At 43.5% G+C, this 21,831-nt stretch overlaps 1 protein-coding gene across 1 annotated transcript in view; it reads right to left on the bottom strand.

The window, feature by feature from the left end:
* LOC129868827 (roundabout homolog 1-like) overlaps positions 1-19,498 on the bottom strand; it is a 233,498-nt gene extending 214,000 nt beyond the window's left edge. Inside the window, exons 1-2 of the mRNA XM_055943104.1 lie at positions 19,163-19,498; positions 3,880-3,998 (exon numbers count right to left, since the gene is read on the bottom strand). Coding sequence (XP_055799079.1) covers positions 3,880-3,973 — 94 coding nt within the window. The 5' untranslated portion in view covers positions 3,974-3,998; positions 19,163-19,498. The remainder of the gene's footprint in view (positions 1-3,879; positions 3,999-19,162) is intronic.
* Positions 19,499-21,831: the final 2,333 nt, after the last annotated feature.

Below are 21,831 nucleotides of genomic sequence, written 5' to 3'. Positions count from 1 at the left end.
GGATTTGAAAAATATGGGAAGGCTAAATTTATCTAACTGAAGTGTCCTTGAGGGTGTTGCTGTTGTAGTGAATGTGGGCTTCATGGGTGAAATTGAATCGAATTATGCAGTAGACTATGGCAAAGCCCCCCTCTCCAAAACAGGTGACTACCCACTGGGCACACACTTTCAATGAAATGAAATGACGTTGAACCAACGTGGAACAGACGTTGAATTGATGTCTGTGCCCAGTGGCTATTGAGTACACTTATTTAAAATCGGACAGGCACTCTGCCAGCTCTCCTCGTGTCTGAAGAGCCTCTCCACAACAATAGGAGAATAAAGAACAGCTGGGAGTTTATCTCAAGGACACTTCTTCAATGATACAGTGGCACGGTACCGTAGCTAAACCATATCAGCGGTGTAACAGTTAATGATAGCCCTCAACATTCTCTCTCTTTCTCTCTCTAACAGTTGGTGTTGTTGTGGTGAAGGTTGTTCTTCTCTGAGGTTAGTGCTGTCTTCCTCTCATCATGGCTCTCTAAATAGACTAACGAGCATTACTAATTAGCTAACCACACATCGTGTCACCAGTCTTCTCTCTTACACTCCCACGCGCGGCAGAGGGAAATATTCCTCCATCTGCAAAGGACTGAGCTTCCTCTATAATCAGTAGAATGAGCTAAAATAGTATGGCTCTCAAACCAAAGTATGACTAGAGTGTGACCAATGCAGCTCTGTTCTTCTTTTCAGAGTCAGGTCAAGTGGTACATTGCAATCAAAGTCTTATCGGGGGAGCAGCGGCTTATCTTTTAGTGTCACATTGTATTGGGAGGTTGCATCTAGCACCCAAATCACTTCAAAGCCATTTGACTTCATAATGATTGCAGCCAGGAAGGAAATGACAGCATTTTACAGGTTGATTAATTCTAGGGAATTCTTGTGAGAGTGGATACGTGAAAGCTCAGGCTGGGATTTCTCAGCCCTGTATTCAACTTCATGTCCTTGGGACACAAGGCTATCTAGAAACAAGCTCACCTTGAGGCAGAAACAAACATGGTGTCTAGATTACCAAGAGCCAGTTTAGGAGAGGAAAAAAGGTCTCACCAATGGGAAATAAGCAATCACCATTTTTTATCCACAGGGTTAACAAACTAAAGATTATGACTGATATAAGTAATATGTAGATCTGTGGAATAGATTCATTGTCCTGTGTAATAGGTAGTAAAGTATGCAAACGTTAATCTCCTGTTACTAACAAGAGATGAACACATCTTCTGTAAAATAACAAGATAACAATCCCAATTGTTAGATCAGTGTATATACTGTATACTCAATCAACTTTTACAGGAATGTGATGTATTATCAGAGTGAGAAAGAGAGCGAGTGAGACAGAGAGTCACAATAGAGAGAGTGTGTGCCTGCGTGTGCGAGTGTGCGTACTCGTGCACGCGCGCGCGCGTGTGTGTGTGTGTGTGTGTGTGTGTGTGTGTGTGTGTGTGTGTGTGTGTGTGTGTGTGTGTGTGTGTGTGTGTGTGTGTGTGTGTGTGTGTGTGTGTGTGTGTGTGTGTGTGTGTCGTGACTAAAATGAGAAAGTGCTATGACTAATAGATTCTCTCACCATCCGGCAGCCATGTTGTTAAAGAGCACCATGGGTAACCCTTAGATTACCAACTCCCACCAACGCCAGGCTGCTTGCACAACTAATTAAACATGGCAACGCTAACGAGCTGGCCTTTGATTACACTTCCTAATTGGGCTCCTCACCACCAGCCCCCAGTGCTGTACCATCATCACAATACACAGTCAGGGAAGTCACACTACCCACTAAGAATTACAGTCAGGGAAACAGATCCTCTGTATTAACTTAACAAATTCAGACATAACCTCTGGTTTTAGAACCAACAGTGCAGTAAATTAGTATTCAGGTAGTCTACACCCCAACACTCAAGAACTGATGTACTATTTTCTCATATTTAAGCCAGAACAATTTAAATACACTTGACATCTGCATCTAGAGTGTACCTGAAGAAACCTTTATTTTTCTGGAATTTCCATTAGGATGGCAGGCTGCCCTCATAACTCCAGCCTTCCCCTCAATCATACTCGTGTCTCTGTAAAGGAGAACACAAGCAAATATTCCATCCACACAATCACGAGGACACCAGCCAAGAGACGCACAAATAAATCAGCACAGACTCCTCCAGGAAGCCGGAAAAACACAGTTTGCAAGCAGAAGCTCTATACATGTCAAGCTCCTTTTAACTTCCCACTGATTTGAAATTGCTTTTCCCTGGATGCCCACAATGCAGTGGACATTAGCAGTTTCCTGTGGTAGGTTACCAGCATGGAAAACCACCCAGTGCCAAGGGCAATCAGTGAACAGTGTTCATTCTTCTGTCCCTCTGAGCCCAACTTCTAGTATGTTGTTAGTGCTCTTTCTTTCAGAAATGCACTAGCTTGGGGATCATTCACCTTAGGGTCAGCTCCTATAAAAATGGACTTGGCATCTGAAGGCAAATGTGGTTCCAATCTTTTGGACCCTTAAGTGTTTAGTTGTACATCTCCAGGACAACTTACCAAAAAAGCCAGTCATGTGAATCACCCCTCTATTCCCCAGGGTGATTGATTGTAAACACACCTGGCATCCAATGGTCAGTGGTTGGTGTGAATACCTAAAGTGACGTCTCTCTCCCTCAGTGACAGACAGACTGTCATGACCGCTGAGGGTGAACCTGATCTCTCTGCTCTGATCTCTAATCCCTGCTCTGGAGCTCCACAGCACAGCAGGCTCAAGTCATCACTGTGAGATGGTGAACAGCTCCCAATTACTAATGAACACTGTCCTTTGCATTACCCTCTCACCCTTCAAACATCTGCAAGACAGCCTGCTAGGCTCTTAGACAATCCCTGGAGGACCCTGTGTAAGCTGGGTCTTACTCCAACCGGTTTTCAACCGCTGCAATTGCATCCTCCTCATCCTTTAATTGCTTTGATATCCAACTAATCTACATGGTCGAAGTGATGCAATATAGTCATTTGAACATTGTCTAAGATATTTTGTTTAACCATAGAATCTCATTGCCATTGACAGAGCTTGCTAACTAATTAAGGGGGAGTAGAGACAAATCCAGCCAACACACACACAGACACACACACACACACACACACACACACACACACACACACACACACACACACACACACACACACACACACACACACACACACACACACACAGACACAGACACAGACACAGACAGAAACACAGAAACTCACACACACACACACCACACACACACACACACACACACACACACACACAGTCCTGCAGGATTTGAGTCATATAGCCCTGTTGTTAGCCCAGCATGGATTGAGCCCCTGGCAGAGGAAGAGCTAATTAAACACACCACAGTGGAAAATAAATGGAATATAGCTGCCACTTCTTTATTTCAAACTGGACCACATGGGGACCAGATGAAACCTTTTCTTCCTGTCTTCCCCTCCCTGGTTCTCTGATGGATAGAGTAATTACCTGAGTCCTAACAGTGTGTGTAATGTGAGCACTATGAGTGATGATCCTCTGCCCACTCCTCAACCACACCGAGACAGATGAAGCCTACAGTGATAAGAGTGGGAGGAAAGGTAGAACGGATGGAACATCTAATGCCAGACCCCAAACAATGACCAATGAGATCTCACACTCCCAAATAGATACTCACTTTCTAAGCTTAAAGCTACGAAAGACCCATGACTGATAATAAGACTACCAAGATAAGCAATTATACAGAAGCACTTTACAGTAACAGGTGCTAGTCTCGATCTGCAGCAGGTAAGGTCAATTACATGACCAATGGCAAAGAGTAGATTGATGAGGAGTGTTGTGTTGGGATTGCTTACCTGGAACGAGGGCTCCGTCCTGCAGCTCTGAATGGACGATACTGAGCAGCATGGCGACAAGGAGAGCCGTAACAACTGACCACATGGTTCTCATTGGCCCAGCATCCCCTTTAGTGATCCTACACAGAGACACAGAGGTAAGGGTCAAACAACAAATGCAGAAAGATTGATATAATCTAGATTGATACATCCCACTGTGCACAGACATCGGTTCAACGTCTACTTTTTATTTACATTTGGTCTAGTTTTTAACTCATGTGAATTCAACATTAAAAAATATATAGTAATCACCATGTCATTGGAATTAGGTTAAAAGTTGGGTGAAGAAAATAGGAAATCCCCAGAAGTTGATGACTTTATGCAAATCCAATCAGTTTTCCATGTTGATTCAACGTCATGAAATATATTTTTGGGGTTAAAATGATGTGGAAGCAATGTTGATTCAACCAGTTTTTGCCTAGTGGGACATGAGGGAGAGAGATGGGGTGAAAGAGAGAGAAAGAGACAGAGACAGAGACAGAGACAGAGACAGAGACAGAGACAGAGACAGAGAGACAGAGAGACAGAGACAGAGACAGAGACAGAGACAGAGACAGAGAGAGAGAGAGAGAGAGAGAGAGAGAGAGAGAGAGAGAGAGAGAGAGAGAGAGAGATGGCACATCTATATCGACCATTAACTCCAATCAGCAATTGCCAATCATCCACTGAATGAAATACATGTTACTATGGATAGACAATGAGTAAGCTACACAGTATAATCTGCTTTGATGATATCATTGAAGTACAGATAAAAGGTTGCTCTTCAATCAGACACCAAATAAAGTCGCTAAAAAACAAAAGTGCTGAACTGAATGACATGTTCACTTTCTAAAACCTTTCAATCTACTTTGTAAATGTTTTTTTTTAAACATCACTGGTGAAAATCTGCTGATATGAGTGCATATTCTATGACTTAATTTTCCTAAGGCCCCACCTCATGGAAAGAACAAGAGAAGAGGCACAACAGAGGATAGAAGAGGTAAACAGATGGGCTTTGCTCTGAAGCCTACCCAACAAACACTACAGTGGCATTCTGACTGGGTCTGCCTACAGTATCTCTCTGATCCAAACTACACACACTCTGACAGGAGACCAGATTAATACTATATTCCCACACACTGATAAACCAGTGCAGCTGATACATGTTCCCTCAGGGGAAATACGGTGTGTGTGTGTGTGTGTGCGTGTGTTCACGGGCACCTGAGTGTGATTGTGTGCCTATATGTAATTATGTGTGTCACCTAGCAGCGTACTTGTCTCATTTCACATATACTTTCAGACACACACCAAACTGCAAGTAATCTTTCTTTCTGGCACCCTCCTGCTGCCCTGGCACAATCTCCTGTTTGATAAATCAATTTCACAGGCTGATTTGGAGGAAAACGAGGCATGGTCACTCTCCTGCCAGCTCTGTCCAGATATCTCCTTTCCCCCCGCCCCCTCTTCATCCTCCGTCTTTCTTGGGCCCGGTGAGCCACAGTGACATGGGCAGGCTGTGGAAGAGGAGCGGCCAGTTGGTTTTACCAATCAGCCATCTGTGGAACAAACTGCTATCTCCTGGTTCACATTCTCTCATGGAAGGCCAGATTCCTGGGATGCCTTGGCACCAGCTGACAGATTATCTGCACCACTCTGTCGCCCGCCTCCGCTCTCTAAAATACACAGTAGCTGTTGCCAACACTAAGAACTTACCTAAACTTCTCAAGTGTTTCTGAGTGAAGGACCAAGAGAAAAGGGATGAGAAAAAAATTGATGTTGAATGCCTAAAATCACACTTTACAGTTCTGTACCTACAAATGTTTCTGCTTGTTTGTGCCTCCTTGTACAGTAGCTAGTAGTCAATTTAGCTAGATAACAAGGTTTGTACTGTTTTTATCATTTGTAAGCTAGCTAGCTAAACTACGTGACCAGATGACGGAAGCTTACTTTAACGACTATCAAACTACTTTTTGGTGGACTTCTCTTTTAATGACATTCATTTCGCAAATGTTTATAAATGACCTGAACTCGCTCTGTTGAGAAATGGTCACCAGAATCAGAGATTATGCGACAGGACCACTGATTGGAATATGTTATAAAACTCTGCCGATATCATTGACAAGCTAACCACCTCCGTCACAGACCTCATTAGGAAATGCATCGGCGACGTTATCCCCACAGTGAAGGTTCGCTGCTTCTCCATCGAAAGCCCTGGATTAACACCGAGGTTGGAGCTAAACTTAAGGACAGGGCTACCACACACAGAGCTGTCGTAGACAACCCTGAGGCTACGGCCGAGGACAGGAACAAGTACAAGAAGTCCTGTACGACCTCTGCACAGTCATCAAAAGGACAATACAGGAATAAAGTGGAATCATATTACACAGGCTCTGATGGTCGCCCCATGCGGCAGAGGCTACAATCAATTACGGATTACAAAAGAGTATCCAGCTGTGATCAGCCCAACGTTGCCTCTCTACCAGACTAACACAAAGCATTTTATGCACACTTCGAAGAAAGTAACATTGTGACGGGTGTGAGGGCCGTCGCCGCCCCAGAGGACAAGGTGATCTCGCTCTCCGAGGCCAACGTAAGGTCTTTAATCAGCTCGACACCCACAAGGCCACAACCTCTCTTTGTCCCAGTCTGTAATCCCCACATGTTTTAAGATGACCACCATCAATTCTGTTCTTAAGAACTCTAAGGTTTCATACCACAATGACTACCGCTCTGTAGCACTCACTTCTGTAATCAGGAAGTGCTTTGAAAGGCTGGTTATGGCACACCTCAACTCCATCATCCCAGACACCCTAGACCCACTCCAATTTGCATACCGCCCCAACAGATCCATAGACGACGCAATCTCAATTGCACTTCACACGGCCCTCACCCACTTAGATAAGAGGAACACCTATGTGAGAACGCTGTTCAATGACTACAGCTCAGTGTTCAACACCATTGTCCTCTCTTAGGAGGGGACAATGCTTAGTAGCCTGGGACTGAACACCTTCCCATCCACATCAACGGGGCTGCAGCGGAGCAGGACGAGAGCTTCAAGTTCCTCGTGTCCAAATCCCTAAGGACTTTTAAAAGGGTCCACACACACGTGCACAGTCGTGAAGAAGGCACGTTGAAAAGGTTTGGCATGGGTCCTTAAATCCTCAAAAAAGTTCTACAGCTGTACAATTGCGAGCATCTTGACTGGCAGCATCACTGCTTGGTATGACAATAGCACCGTCTTCGATTACATGGTGCTACAGAGGGTGGTGCGGACAAGCAGGACATCACCGGGGCTGAGCTCCCCGCCTTCCAGGGCCTCTATATCAGGCGGTGTGAAAGGAAGGCCCGAAAAATCATTAAAGACTACAGCCACCCAAGCCATAGACTGTTATCTTTTCTTCAGCACCTCAAGTGGTACCAGTGCGTCAAGTCTGACATCAACAGGCTCCTGAACAGCTTCTAACCCCGAGCCATAAGACTGCTAAATAGCTACCTAAATAGCAAAAAAAATGGCTACACGGTCTGAGGTGACCCTTGTATATCTGCACACTTACATAGCTCTACATACTAATGCACACTGACACACCAACACACACATAAAAACTCACTTCATCATTTGTTCACACACACAGAATATGCACATACATTTAAACTGACTCTACACATACCCACTCACATACAATCATCATATACGCTGCTGCTACTCTGTTTATCATGCCTACTCATTCAAGGGTTTTTCTTTATTTTTACTATTTTCTACATTGTAGAATAATAGTGAAGACATCAACACTATGAAATAACACATATGGAATCACGTAGTAACCAAAAAAGCGTTAAACAAATCAAATTATATTTTATATTTGAAAGGTTTTAAATAGACACCCTTTGCCTTGATTACAGCTTTGCACACTCTTGGCATTCTCTCAACCGGCTTCATGAGGTAGTCACCTGGAATGCATTTCAATTAACAGGTGTGCCTTCTTAAAAGTTTATTGTGGAATTTCTTTCCTTCTTAATGCGTTTGAGCCAATCAGTTGTGTTGTGACGAGGTAGGGGGGTATACAGAAGATAGGCCTATTTGGTAAAAGACCAAGTCCATATTATGGCAAAAACAGCTCAAATAAGCAAAGAGAAATGACAGTCCATCATTACTTTAAGACATGAAGGTCAGTCAATACGGAACATTTCAATAACTTTGAAAGTTTCTTCAAATGCAGTCACAAAAACCATCAAGCGCTATGTTGAAGCTGGCTCTCAGGAGGACCGCCACAGGAATGGAAGACCCAGAGTTACCGCTGCTGCAGAGGATAAGTTCATTAGAGTTACCAGCCTCAGAAATTGCAGCCCAAATAAATGCTTCACAGAGTTCAAGTAACAGACACATCTCAACATCAAGTGTTCAGAGGAGACTGCACGAATCAGGCCTTCATGGTCGAATTGCTTCAAAGAAACCACTGCTAAAGGACACCAATAATAAGAAGAGACTTGCTTGGGCCAAGAAACACGAGTAATGGACATTAGACCTGTGGAAATTTGTCCTTTGGTCTGATGAGTCCAAATTTGAGATGTTTGGTTCCAACCACCCTGTTTTTGTGAGATGCAGTGTGGGTGAACGGATGATCTCCGCACGTGTATTTCCCACCGTAAAGCATGGAGGAGGAGGTGTTATGGTGTGGGGGTGCTTTGCTGGTGACACTGTCTGTGATTTATTTAGAATTCAAGGCACACTTAACCAGCATGGCTACCACAGCATTCTGCAGCAACACACCATCCTATCTGGCTTGGGCTTAGTGGGACTATCATTTATTTTTCAACAGGACAATGACCCAACACACCTCCAGGCTGTATAAGGGCTATTTTACCAAGAAGGAGAGTGAAGGAGTGCTGCATCAGATGACCTGGCCCCCACCATCCCCTGACCTCAACCAAATTGAGATGGTTTGGGATGAGTCGGACCGCAGAGTGAAGGAAAAGCAGCCAACAAGTGCTCAGCATATGTGGGAACTCCTTCAAGACTGTTGGAAAAGCTATTCCAGATTAAACTGGTTGAGGGAATGCCAAGCGTGTGCAAAGCTGTCATCAAGGCAAAGGGTGGCTATTTGAGGAATCTCAAATATAAAATATATTTTGATTTGTTTTACAGTTTTTTGATTCCATATGTGTTATTTCATAGTTTGATGTCTTCACTATTCTTCTACAATATAGGAAATAGTAAAAATAAAGAATAACCCTTGAATGAGTAGGTGTTCTAAAACTTTTGACCGGTAGTGTATCCTGATTCCTAGTCACCTTACATCCCTGTACATTGTAAATATTGCAGTAGGACTGGAATTGACTGACTCTGTATATAGGATGCTTCCTTACTTTCATGTGTTTTCTTATTTCTTATTTTTATTTCTAATGTGTTTGTTTTTCTATCTTATGTAATTTTTTTGTATTACATTGTTATTGATTACTGTAGTGTTGGCTTTAGAGGTTGCAAGAAAGGCATTTGAATGTACTTGTGCACGTGACATTAAAACTTGAAACTTGGATACTTCTTCCCTGCACAGCTGTATCTGTCAATCTCACTGGGAAGATATACAGTAGTAGTGTATACTATGTTGCAAGTTCGCTAGCAAAAATGCTAGCCAGACCTAATTTGTACAATGCTGCAAGTTCATTAGCAAGAGTTCACGCTCAAGACAGTAGATAGATGATTGAAAGACAACTTGAAGTTTCTGGATGATTATAATGGTCATTTCATTTTGTGTTCATGGTCGTTACACCACTAATAGTTCCTGTTCCAGCCCTGATTTTAGGGCAGAAAGCTTCAATGACTTTAGATCACCCTAAATGAAAGAAAAAAAAACGCTTCTCTGATTCGTCTGAGTTCTCTCTCTGTTGAAGACTGTAGACTTCACAGGCAAGACAATGTTATGTCTCTTTTAAATGAGGACAGTGGAAAAAGAGATCCACCAACAGTGGAATTCGAGAGAAAATAACATTTATAATTTGGTAGCAACAGGCTACCAGTAGGAGTAAAGACATGGCTAAAGAGATAAAAAAAAGAGAACATACTGCCTCTGCAATATGTGGGCTGGGTAGTAGCCTAGCGGTTAAGAGGCTGGGCCATTAACGGAAAGGTTGCTGGTTTGAATCCCCCAGCTGACTAAGTGAAATATGTTGATGTGCCCTTGAGCAAGGCACTTACGCCCAATTGGTCCTGTAAGTTGCACTGGATAAGAGTGTCTGCTAAATTACAACGAGCAAAAAATAAGTAAAACGCATGCATATGTCTAACACTAATGAAACACTTTAAATGGGAAAACGGAAGTACGAAGAGAGAAAGAGGAGCTGATGAGACAGACGCTTTCAGAGTGCAGTAATCTGTAGTCAGCACTCTGGGTCCTCAGTAAACTGCAGTAATTAGTGTTGTATACTGGAGCACCTGGATGCTGAAGACAGACAGCAGGACTACAGCCTGGGATGGATATGCTGTAGTTCTCCAACACACGCAGGCTGAGGCCATGCACAGTTCCGCTGTTAAAACACATAGGCAGCCAATAGAGCAGGTGTTACACATAATATATATGCTTGAAGATGGAGGAGTGTGAGAAGAGATAGCAAAGTGTGACATAACAGTGCATGTGGTGACATGCTGAGATAGTGGTGATTTTACAGTATGGTGACGTGGACTGTGGTTTATGGTGAGAGACCAGTGATATATGTGATGGGATAGATAATAGAGGAGTGCTGTGTTAGATGGCACAGTGAGACATGCAGGTGTGGAGACAGGTAAGGATTAAATCAGCCTTCCTTAAGGCTCCTGTTAATGGTGGGTCGCGACGTGTCAGTGTAGATGTATAATTGTTTCATTAATTACCAGAACTGATTCGGCCAAGAGCATCTGCGCTCTCTGTTCAGTGCGCTTTCTGCTTAAGCAGCGGTCTCTGCTCAGTTTGGCAGCTCCGCGAGTGGGAGAGGGAAATGCCTGTGTGCTTCGCGGTTTAACGGATATTTTTTTCTGACGTTTTCTTGAAGATCAGCGCTGTCGTTCAGGCAGCAGATGATGCGCTGTCTGCCACTGACTTGTCATTCTCACTCGCCATCACTCACCGCTATCATCAAATGGATTCGTGCTAGCCACAAGTTCTGACTGAATTGTCACGAAACGAAAAATATACAGCGATGAGTTTCTCTCTCTTTCATACAAACGCATAACGAGGCGCGCCCACAATGTGTTTTGTGCGGTGAAGAGTTTAGTAAAGAGTCTCACATAACGAACAAATTAACATGTCCTGACCAAAAGTCCACAGCATGATGGTAAACCCAGAAAGTTCTTTCAGAACAGGGCAGAATACTTCAGGAAACAGTGATTTGACAGTGGAAAAGTAAGTCAGCTAGCAAGGCATTGTTGTCATTTTATAACAGAAATAAGAGACTACTAACTAATTCTCATGGTAGTACCGACTGGGAACGCAGTAGATGTTCTGGTCCAGTTTGCCACCACATACCTACGCGAGTCAGGGCTCTCAACTCTGACATACTTAATAAACAAGTACAGAAACAGTTTCAACGCTGAGCATAATCTCAATGTTGTACTGTCACAACAGAGCCCAGAATAGACATGCTGCTGTTAAAATACAATACATCATTTTTATTCTATATAAAAATATAAATATATGTATTTTAACAGCAACAGTTCCAACCTAGACAGATATGTAAGTGTTTTAATGGGGGAAAATAAACATTAATAGATATTTATATGGATATTTAATTTATTTAATGTCATTGTTAATTGTTTTTGTCTATATAGCATTTGTTTTAGGCTTAAGGGCAGTGAAATGTACCAATATTTCTGTATAGTTGCATATTTTCCTAAGCTTGTGTCCCAGGAAAACACACAATTCTCATTTGGGTCCCAGGCTGAAAAAGTTTAAGAACTCCTGGATTAAATGGCTCAGACTGACGGTGCATTATCACCGCCTCATTACCATACTGCAATTAACCTGCCACCGCTGCCACCTGAATCATGGAGAGCCTGTGCACTACACAAACACACACACACACACACAACACATATGCACACCACATAGGCCAACGCCCACACACATACAGGCACACAAAACAGATAAGATGTCTGCACACAGCAAGACCCTGTCTATGAGGATATCTATCTTGCATGTACATGTCTGACAAGATCTCACAGGGTTCACATGCAGGGTCCCACGCCAGGTTTCAAGTACTGTATATTACATTTACATGTTAGTCATTTAGCAGACACTCTTATCCAGGAGCACTCTCTTGCTGTTTTATTAATGTAGCTACTGTGTCCTCATGTTGCAATCCTGGTTTAGGTGTTCGACACCCACCTCCTGCTCTGTAAGCCATTCATAGGCATGACATTGTAATGGAGAGAGAGCTGCAGATTGAGTAAAACGGGATGCTGATTATCCTTCCCTCTACCAGTCCTGTGACAGGGGGAAGCATTCCCTCTTACCCCCTAACAGATTGCCAATATCAGAGAGCAGGAACCGTCACTACACCACAGCAGACAGATCACATGTAGGCACTGGGGTGTGAAGCAGGGAAGAGAATCAGCTTTTTCACTCCAGTGCCCTCACTGTTCCCCTCTCTATCCCTGGCTCTATCCTAAACCACAGCAGAGACGGATACATCCCAGCACTCTGATATGGTAGAGGGATCAGCAATCATAAGGTCAGGGGCCAGGAAATCAAGGATTTAGTCTGAACAAAACCATATGAACTTTTGGAGATACATGGAAGTGACACCCAGCAGAGCATAGCAGCACATTCAAACACCTGCAACATCAGCAGATAATGGCTGCAGGCAAAAGTGCTCTACCACCACCAGCCAATGGTAAAGTAGAGACCCGCCTAAATGATGATATTTACCACTAAAACCCACACAAACCACACAGATCTGCCTGGCATGAATTGCTAAATCCCTTTTTACATGGAAACCATCTTTCATCAAATAATCACGTTGAAATACATTGATGGAAGGAGATGGTATGGCATCCCTCTCCTAAACCAGGTCAGCACACATGAGAACAAATATGTTTTCCTCACATGTTCCTCACACATCTCAGAGAGGTAGATTGGTATGTGATGGCTGATCAGCAGGTGCCAGGGAGCGAAGAAGAGCAAGGGGGGAGTACAGGAAGTGTGTGTCACTGGTTATTTCCTTCTCAAGATTTGGAGACCAAATCAGTGAGCCCAGCAGTAGGTCTCCTAGGACACTGAACAGTGCTATTGAATCACACCCTCAGAGCAGAGGAGGAGGACATATACCACACACACACACACACACACACACACCACACCGCACACACAAACACAACACACACACACCACACACACAAACACAACACACCACACACACCACACAAACACACCACACCACACACACACACCACACAAACACACCACACCACACACACACACCACACAAACACAACCAGGGCATAGGGCTGAGAGGAGTCTGAACCTGGAAGCGGGTGGATGAGGTGACAGAGGTACTGCAAACTCAAAGTGGGATGAATCAGGCTCTACCAGTGGCAGACCCCATCACACTAGAGTAAGCTTTAGATCCACCTGGGAAATACCTCATATCCAGATTGTGTCAGTGAGGAATGAGCCTGTCTGTAAGGAGACAGACAGGGAGACAGATGCAGCCACGCTCCACAGCCAGTCAGCCATTCTTATGACACTGCATTACAGGGGCTAACAGAGCGAGACAGAAAGTATTAAAACTATCGGAGAGGTAGAGGGATGCTGGGGGCCTGTTGGAGAGTATGATGGACAGTCATAAGGCTGGGTTAGTGAGAAGGTCTGTCGTCAGGGCTTACAGATGATGATCTGTCTGACTGGCCTGCAGGCCGCTGACCTCTGACCTCTTAGCTGATTCTGTTATGTCTGTGGATAGATGCTGGAACACAAAATAACACAACACACCAATAGCAACACGCACAGGTTTTAACACGGTTCTCACTCATCAGCCATACACAACATACACATCTCACTCTCAGTTCACCAAACATTAATCAACAACCATCTCCTAATGGGGGGGTGCAACTCAATATTAGGAAGGTGTTCCTAATGTTTGGTATACTCAGTGTATGTAAAAAAAAATTAAAAAAAATAAAAAGTGTTGTTGCTACAGATAAAAAGTGGACACATTGCCTGAGATGTGAGAGCACATCTGGAGACGTGTTGTACTCTTGTATCCATCTACCAAATCCTGGTTACCATGGTAATCAAAGCAGTACACTGTCTGTAAATCAGAATGAATGTGATTGTGAGCTAGAGAGTGAGACCCCAGGTGCTCTTTGCCACAGAGAGAAGCCCTACAGTATGTGCTCTGGGCTGGGCTGAGCTTGCCAGGGACTCTAGGAATAAGCCTTATCCAAGTGAAAGTCCATTTATCATTGCAGCCAATGCCAGCAGTGCAGAGAGTGTCTCTCTGCTGTGAAATTAAAGGAGGGGATGGTTTGGAGAAATGACTGCTTAAATGGAAATTCAATAAAAAGACACTCAATCAACAAGGGTAAAAATAAAAGGTGCAGCTGTCGTTATTCGACATTAAGGGGAAAATGACTTGCCAAGTAGCCACACATTACAACAATGGCCTAGACAATGACAAGGTGGCATCTCGGCAATGGGGGTGCGCCACTATCGATTCCCCCTAGGTGACCCGGGAGCAGAGGCCATGAATTACAACTCACTTCTTATGGCAATAAAGGAGGACAAAGTCCATCCATTGGACATGGGTCATTACCCAAAACATCCATCCCCTGGAACATGTGTACAAACTGAGTGGTCAGAAGCACAGAAGAGCAACCAGCAGATAGAGCCAATTGATTGAAAGGCCAGGTTGATCATTAAAATCAAACCAAAACCATCCTTCATTCCCTTTGTCTCTCTTCTCCATTGCTTGCTCTTTGCTTTGTTTCTCTCTCTGTATCCATCTTCCTAGAGTCGTTCTTTTACACTGTATGCCTGTCTTCTTATTGGCCCTACCTTATCTACCCATCTTTCCTTGTTTCTTTCTCTCAGCTTTTTAAAATGTTTTATCTTTGTCTCTATCAGTCTATTTTCTACCCTTCTTTCCTCCTCTTTGTCTTCTTCCCTCTAGTCACACAGCATATACAGACAGAGACAATCCTAGCAACAGCCTGAAGTCTGTGTCAGCTTTTCTTTAATTACAGCCGACAGCCCCCTGACAAAAAGCATTTGCACACTTTTGTCTTGATACTAAATATTGACGTCTGACAAGCTCTGAGCCTTACAAGGACTTGTTATCCAAGGCAAACTAACTTTGCCCCCACAGTGAAACAAACAATTTCTTCCTAAATAACTACTCATAAATATTCATCTCTGTCTCCCTTCTTTACTTAAGCTGAGATATGGCACACAGCCAGACTGAATAAGCAAGCAGCATCTCCACACCTTTATAATGTGAAAGGCGTTTTGCTTCTGAAAAGTGAGAAATTCAATAACGCTGGAATGACGTGGCGTAGAGAGAAGACACATCTCAGAGAGAAGACACATCTCTCCAGGGAAATATGGACGCTCTGCTTAGAATACGCTGGAGTGATCAAGAAAGACACACTTGCACATACACACTCAACAAATACACACTTTGCCTCTCCCAGTCTTGAATTACAAAAACATTTACACATACACAAAATATTGTGAAAAAATAATAATATGCAAAATAAGTGCACATTACTCTCTAGGTTGCCTTTTTCATCCATGGTTTTAGACATTTTAGTTCCTCTGTTGGTGAATCAATCCATCTGGTTGTCTTTCTCTCCGCCATTTTTAACCTCCCTCTTCTTGATTTTGTGCTTTTACGCATCAGTCCAAGTGATAGGCCAGTGGCTGTCCATCTCTGAGACAGACAGGTAGACAGGAACAACCAACAGTGAAACGAGCATGAGGTGAAAACCTCTCCCAGACTTGTCAGTCAGTCAATAGTGTAATTAAATGACCAGTCCCTGCTTCTGTCAACTCCGTCTTTGTAATCATTACACAGCCAAGACACCCCCAGCTACAAACAAATTGTATTATGTCTCCATCAATAATGCATACCAACACTTTATTGAAATCCAATGCAGTTCCACATTTACATGGCTGGACATGCCTTGTGTAAGTCTGTGATTTGGATGAGTGATTTGTTCGGCCATAACAGGCAATAGGAGGAGGTAGAAGATCACAGTCAACACCAGCCATCTTCATGCTTCCCACCATAATAGGAAGTGGGCGGGGCACACTATGCTTAATTTTTTCAAATATTTTTTTTAAACTTTTTTCTCCCCAATTTCATGGCATCCAATTGGTAGTTACAGTCTTGTCCCATCGCTGCAACTCCAGTACGGACTCGGTAGAGGCGAAGGTCGAGAGTCATGCGTCCTCCGAAACACGAATCTGCTAAGCCGCACTGCTTCTTGACACACTGCTTGCTTAACCCGGAAGCCAGCCGCACCAATGTGTTGGAGGAAACAACGTACAACTGGCGACCGTGTCAGCGTGCATGTGACCGGCCCACCACAGGAGTCGATAGTGCGCAATGGGACAAGGACATCCCGGCCAGCCAAACCCTTCCCTAACCCGGATGGCGCTGGGCCAATTGTGCGTTGCTTCATGGCTCAATCGGTCACTGCCAGCTGCGACACAGCCCGGGATTGAACCCGGATCTGTAGTGACGCCTCAAGCACTGCAGTTCCTTAGACCGCTGACCACCTGGGAGGCTACAGTATGCTTTATTTATAGAGGAAATCAAATGAAGATGTATTCCCAAAGGGGGGTACAATGGGTGAATTGTGTTTTGTGTAAGTTTCATTTGCTTATCTTTTTATTGAATAAACTTGACAGGGTGAATAACCAGAACAATCCCAATGTGTATGTGTGTTTGAGTCTGTTGCACACGTCAACCTGGTAGCTACAGAGGTGAGACAGGTGGTTTCACCAACAGCAGACATACATAAACATTTTCTTGTCAGAGGGGCCTGATTTGATGTTGATGATCATGTGTTTTCTTGTCTGACAAATAAGCCAGATATTGTTGTTGTGGGAGACCAGAGGTAGGGGCTGATTCTGGAGGTGGGCTGCTCATTCCATTGTTACATGGAGCAGGCCTTATCTGACAAGCTCCTTAAATAGCAGCCCCTCATATCACACTTGGACAGCCTGAAGTGCAGATGCAGGTTGGTGGCGATGATATTTGGCCGTCTCTGCCACGTACATAGACTTACATAGACCTTCAGATTGCAGGCCTGCCTAAGAGAAGAGCAAAACAAGTGTCTAGGTACTGCTCTGTTTCAGCCATTATGGGCAGCCTAGCTGTGTGGAGGAGAAGGTACTGCTCTGTTTCAGCCATTATGGGCAGCCTAGCTGTGTGGAGGAGAAGGTACTGCTCTGTTTCAGCCATTATGGGCAGCCTAGCTGTGTGGAGGAGAAGGTACTGCTCTGTTTCAGCCATTTTAGGCAGCCTAGCTGTGTAGAGGACAAGGTACTGCTCTGTTTTCAGCCATCATGGGCAGCCTAGCTGTGTGGAGGAGAAGGTACTGCTCTGTTTCAGCTGTTATGGGCAGCCTAGCTGTGTGGAGGAGAAGGTACTGCTCTGTTTCAGCCATCATGGGCAGCCTAGCTGTGTGGAAGAGAAGGTACTGCTCTGTTTCAGCCATCATGAGCAGCTTCGCTGTGTGTAGGAGAAGGTACTGCTCTATTTTAGCCGTTATCGGCAGCCTAGCTGTGTGGAGGAGAAGGTACTGCTCTGTTTCAGCCGATATGGGCAGCCTAGCTGTGTGGAGGGGAAAGTACTTTTTGTTTCCTTAAGTGTCCTTGTCTCAACGACCTTTTAAATGTTTGAATCCTTTATGATGTAATGTTCTTTGTATTCAAATAAAGTATTTAATGTGTGTGTGTGTGTGTGTGTGTGTGTGTGTGTGTGTGTGTGTGTGTGTGTGTGTGTGTGTGTGTGTGTGTGTGTGTGTGTGTGTGTGTGTGTGTGTGTGTGTGTGTGTGTGTGTGTGTGTGTGTGTGTGTGTGTGTGTGTGTGTGTGTCTGCTCTGTTCCACTGCAGACTGCGAGAGGCAAAGGCAGGGCCTCAATGTAATTTTGCAAAGAAACTCTATAATCACAGAGAATTAAAATGCCCAGGATAAAGGGACAAGCCCAGAATGTTAATGAAGGAGAAGTTCAAGAGACATCAGGTGTAATTCTGATCCCTCTATCCAGTGTGATACATGTACTGATACTGTAGCCATTCTTTCCATTATATGTGTGTGTGCCAAGGGTGACCAATGACTCAACGGAATCAATGACAATGAGATAATTACACTCTATAGACAAACAATTATATGTTTCACTACTATAGTAGCATTAATTATCTGCATCACGAGCGAAGCCATCACGGCCTTCTAGAATCTGCCGTTCTAACTTTCAGCACCACAATGAATGGACAGCTCCTGCCGTAAACGGCATAATCAACTCAGGGACTTTCTTTTGAAATGTAGGATATTACACCAGTGGGCAATATACAACAAATAAGAAAGTCTGGACGGTCAAGGAAATTGTACAACAACTGCTTAGACGTCTGTCGTAGGCTATAGCCCACCTTTCTGACACATGGCTAGATTGACCCGTGAAATAGCACGGTGAGAAGCATGGGCTGGTACTGGGATAATCAGCGTGTAATATAATATATCTTAAAAAACAATACAATGATAATTACTTTGTTCTCCAAAGATCTGTTAACTCTGTAATTCAGTGTTGGTTGCAAAACCAAACTGTATGGATTAGCCTACCTAACAAATTCAGGGTAGCCTATAGATTACACAGCCACACAACGTCAATGGCAAATCAATAAAGTCTCATAAATTATTTTAAAGACGAAAATATGACCTACTTTCTTAATGCGGATTCATTGTATTAGACGAACTGGGTGTATCCAAAGGATCCAAAGGACTCGTGTAGTCAATACTCACACATGTAGACTACCTCTGACACTCTCAGTCCCCCTTCTCTCGTTCACACACACTACTCACATCAAAGTTTATCAACAGGTTGAGTCATTTTCTATCAAAATTGATAGCCTAATAATTTTGTCTTTACAACTTTACACCATGATTAGACAGAATTGAATTCAACTTTTTAGACCGCGCCACAGCCTATCACCTTGTCAAAATATTTGTCAATTAACGTTGTCAATTAACTTCTGCTGCTTCTGAAAGTGGTTGAAGAATTCAAGAACTCACCCTCTTTTCGTCGTTATTCGTCTTTCTTTAGTTGTTCAATGCTTGTTTGATGTACTACTGGTCCATCCTTTCTGTAAAACGTTTGCAAATGTATCTTTTTCCGGTTAAATGTCCTTGCATAGGCACCAAAAAGAGAGGAAATTATGAAAAGAAGAGAAAATACGTTCAGGTGTGAGATAAATCAAAAAGAAGGCGCCCAAGCCTGAGCAGCGAGAAAGATCCCCGGGAGTAAAAACCTAATCCCGTTCTACCTGGCAATGCAGAGCCGCTATCAGATGGACTATAATGCGAGCTACGAGTGGCAGCGCATACAAATCACCACGCGCACCTTCTCCTGCAGTGACCTGCCGATTTCCTCCGGGTCCTAAGGCTGCGCTAAGGTAATTTGCTCACAGATAGGCTACTTGATTCACACGCAGCTACAGTATGATACTGAGAATATTTTATGATATATCGTAGACTGTGCTGGACACGTGTTTGTTATCGATATCATGGTAATGATAATAGATGTGTACATCTATCCGTCCTCATTTTCACTCATTCTTTGTCATTACATGGGTGGGTCAGATTGTTCATTGAAACGCCTGTGTGACTTTCTGCTCCATTTTGAACAGTATTATGTTTATTCACCCTTGAGTAAAATTGTAATCTCGTTCTCTTAAAAGGTCCAGTAGTTATGAAAAACCGTTTCCTGTCAACCTGGGCATTTGGGGAGGCTATGAACTGGTATCTTTTAAGCCTGAGTTTTGTATAATATGAGGGTGTATAAATTCCTAAATTAATTCTAAATTAGACTTAATTATGAGACTATTTATGTGTGTCAATATTGAATATGATGTAATGTGACTCACATTAAGTCGTGACCACACAAAATGAATTGCATATGGTACAAACAGCAGGTGTGAATTTCATAGTAAAATAAGTAGACAGTGGACTAGAAAGTGATGAACATGTGTTGAGGGGTAAAAACAATTAAAGCATTGCCAATTAGATAACATCGACAGGAAATAGTGACAAAAGTGCCAATCAGTTAACTTTGCAGTTTAGCTTGAGTTAATGTTTGAGATGTATTCTAACGTGTGTTTGCCAACTCAGTGACAGGGTGAAAGCTAAATCATTTGCATCCTATCTGGACCTTAACAGTAAAAATGAAAAATATTTTATCATCACTTGTTTCCCTGTTCAATGTGGAAATTCAGAACTAACATGGAATTCAAATATGAAACAAAAGAGAGACAGAAAGACAGACATTTGAGAGAGACAGACGGAGAGAGAGAAAGAGAGGGATAGAGACTTCAGCAGCTCTTAAAAAGTAAGAGGGACATCGAGTCCCCACTTGTTCTGTATAGACCGAATGATTTCTCACCTCTCTATTATCTACACCGGGTCATTTCATTCACTCAGTAGGGGGGTAGACTGGAGAGAGACATGGGGGAGTTGAAAGTTGAGGACAGAATTCTATATGACAGAATTTTAAGTAGTTTAACTTTCTTTTTCTCACCTGTGGCTATTTAACAGGGATCACCATATGCTAATCACAGCCTGGCGATATATCTTGTTGAAAATACATACAGACATTATGCTGAAGATCCAGGCTCTATACTTACACAACAACCCCAGCCAAGTCCCTGGCACGTCACAGCCCACTGAACAGACCACGGACATCGAGCCTGACAGTAGACAACGCAATCTGTAACTAAATCAAGTCAAATTTTATTTGACACATGCTTGATATACAACAGGTGTAGACGAACAGTGAAATGTTTACTTACAGGCCCTTCCCATCCCAACAATGCTGAGAGAGAAAATAGAGAAATCAAAGAAAAGTAAAAGACTTAATAATAAAAGTTGACTAAATACACAATGATTAATGACAACTTGGCTATATACACACGAGGTACCAATACCGAGTCAATATGCAGGGGTACAAGGAAATTGAGGTAGATATGTACATATAACTAGGAATAAAGTGACAGATAATAAACAGTAGCAACAATGTATGTGATGAGTCACAAAAGTTAGTGCAAAAAGGATCAATACAGATAGTTCAATATTTAACCAAACAGCTACAGTACCCGGACTAACTATTTAGCAGTAGTATGGCTTGGAGGTAGAAGCTGTTCAGGGTCCTGTTGGTTCCAGACGTGGTGCATTAGTACGGTAGAAGACAGAACAGTCTATGACCTGGGTGGGTGGAGTCTTTGACAATATTTAGGGCCTTCCTCTGACACCGCCTGGTATAGAGGTCCTGGATGGCAGGGAGCTCCGCCCCAGTGATGTACTTGGCTGTACGCACTACCCTCTGTAGTGCCTTGCGGTAGGATGCCAAGCAATTGCCATACTAAGCGGTGATGCAGCCAGTCAAGATGCTCTCAATGGTGCAGCTGTAGAACTTATTGAGGATCTGAGAGGCCCATGCTGAATGTTTCAGCCTCCTGAGGAGGAAGAGGCGTTGCCGTGCCCTCTTCACGACTGTGTTGGTGTTCGTCGACCATGATAGATCCTTAGTGATGTGGCAACCGAGGAACTTGAAGCTCTCGACCCGCTCCACTACAGCCCCGTCGATCTGAATGGGGGCCTGCTGAAGCCTGGGGAGACTCGGCATCTAGCTCAGCATCAGTCAGACGACCAATGATTCCCAGTGGAGAGGCCAAACATCCTCCACTCTG

The sequence above is a fragment of the Salvelinus fontinalis genome, chromosome 13 (genome assembly GCF_029448725.1).
Source record: "Salvelinus fontinalis isolate EN_2023a chromosome 13, ASM2944872v1, whole genome shotgun sequence".
In the NCBI taxonomy this organism is placed as follows: Eukaryota; Metazoa; Chordata; class Actinopteri; order Salmoniformes; family Salmonidae; genus Salvelinus; species Salvelinus fontinalis.
This window is presented reverse-complemented; position numbering and strand designations above follow the sequence as displayed.